Source organism: Mus pahari, chromosome 12, assembly GCF_900095145.1.
Source record: "Mus pahari chromosome 12, PAHARI_EIJ_v1.1, whole genome shotgun sequence".
NCBI lineage: Eukaryota > Metazoa > Chordata > Mammalia > Rodentia > Muridae > Mus > Mus pahari.
Window position 1 is genome coordinate 18,381,020 of NC_034601.1, and position 2,003 is coordinate 18,383,022.

General features: G+C 49.4%; 1 protein-coding gene across 1 annotated transcript in view; it reads left to right on the forward strand.

Annotated features, from left to right (window-relative positions):
• The window catches only part of LOC110330025 (kininogen-1-like), a 21,832-nt gene that overhangs the window by 1,790 nt on the left and 18,039 nt on the right, over window positions 1–2,003 (forward strand). Inside the window, exons 2-3 of the mRNA XM_029544847.1 lie at window positions 105–215; window positions 1,126–1,207. Coding sequence (XP_029400707.1) covers window positions 105–215; window positions 1,126–1,207 — 193 coding nt within the window. The remainder of the gene's footprint in view (window positions 1–104; window positions 216–1,125; window positions 1,208–2,003) is intronic.

The following is a 2,003-nucleotide window of genomic DNA, read 5'->3' on the forward strand; positions in this document are numbered from 1 at the left end:
GGCTGTCCTTGCGTCTGCTCAGGACTGCTGTTTGTGATGTGTCAGGGTCCACAAACTTGCCGCTGGGTCCCCTGAGTGACTCCTGTCACCCTTGCTTTCCTCAGGATGGCTTGCCAACCTTTTATTCCTTCAAGTATCGAATCAAGGAGGGCAACTGCTCTGCTCAGAGTGGCCTCGCCTGGCAGGACTGCGACTTCAAGGACGCCGAGGAAGCCGTGAGTGTGCTTTTTATAGGAAAGCCCCAGCCTGACCCAGGCAACCCTCAGGGTGCTGTGAGATGCACAGGAGACTGGTAAATGACAGATCAGTGGAAGACTTTTACCAGTGTGGGGCATTCCGGGCCACTTGGTTCCCAGGTGCTTGTTTACAGCAGGGCCCCCATATGTCACCTCAGACAGTCATCAGCTGTTCATGGTGACAAAATGTGTCAAGGACCTGTGGTGCTGTTTCCACAAGGTGGGTAAACTGAGGCAGTGAGAGGCACCCAGGCAGCAGGAACAACTCACAGCCAGCAGTGTGGAAGTTGGAGGTTCTAAGAGGTTAAGCTGACATTTATGTAAAGAGCAGGCACCCACTGAAACTGAGGGGGAATCAAAGACGAAGCTCCTCCTGTTGGTCCTGAGGCACGACATCCAGCTGGGTGACAGAGAAGCAGTCACAGAGCTCCACATCAGGGCTCATATTTAGAGACCTTACTCTGCCTCTCCCGGACCCGTGAAGATCAGTGGTCTGTGGAAACAATCACTAGGTCACATTAATATTCATTCTCACGTCTCACAAGGTGGTTAATGGGCTGGAAAGATGGCTGAGTGGTTAAGAGCAATTGCCGCTCCTCAGAAACCTGGGTTGGGTTTCTAACACCCAGATGGACACTTAGAACCTCTGTAACTCTAGCTCCATTGCTTCTGCTGCAGCTGTCTGGGTTCTGCAGACACCAGGCACACATGCGGTGTACAGACACTCATGCATTAGAACAAGTAAATCTAAAGAAAGCAAAATAAAATCTCTATTAGAGAAAAACCTTCTCATTTCTTTTTTTTTAAAGCCACATTTAGGAACAGCACTAGCTAGGTGTCTCCAGGAGAAAGAAAGAGTAGACAACATGCCCTCTTTCTTTTCTTTTAGGCCACTGGAGAATGTACAGCAACTGTGGAGAAGAGAGAAAATGAATTCTTTGTAGTCACCCAGAGCTGCAAGATTACTCCAGGTGGGTGATACATCTGGGGACCTGGCCTGTTGGTGGCAGTGTGTGGGAGCCTGGGGGTTGTGGAATGTTGATGTTAATTATTCCTGTGTCTCAAGAACACGGCCCAGACTAGCTGGCTTCACCCTCCCAGAAGCTGGCAATGGCATCTGCAGTGTTGGGATTGTGGTAGATGGTGGGCAGAGTAGCACTGCACCAAGTTCTTGGATTGGGCCAGGCTTGTGTCAGTCATCCCCTGAGACCTATCCTAACTCCTGTGCTCTTAGGGGCGGGTGGAGGCGGGGGTTGGCTGACAAAGGATGAGTCACCATGAATCTGACTCCATTCCTACAGAGCATCCTACCTGGAGCTGAGTGTCGGCTTCGAGGTGTGCCCTGGTCTGCAATCATTCCTTCTTTGTGGTAGAAATTATTTAATCCTGCCCCAGGGTTTCTACCTCACCTTAGGTCATTTAGTTCCTGGATAAAAGACACAGTCAACCTTCATGTTTGCAATAAGCCTTAAACAGTACAAATGCCAGGCAGCCGCCTACCCTCTATTCTGTTAGAATCTAATTTCCTATAAATAACACTGAGTTATTAATTACTATTTAGTGTGTTTCATCTGGACTCTTCTTAGCCCCACTGGGCCAGCCCACAGGGCTGTGTACTTGTGGCCCACCTAACACATGGCAGCTTCTCCTTCTTCTACCCCTGCTTTTCTCTGGTGATCCCTCTCTGACCCTAAAACCCAGGAAACCTTAATACTACCTATGTACCTCCTGCCCTGCTATTGGCTGTTGGCATCTTTATTTACCAAT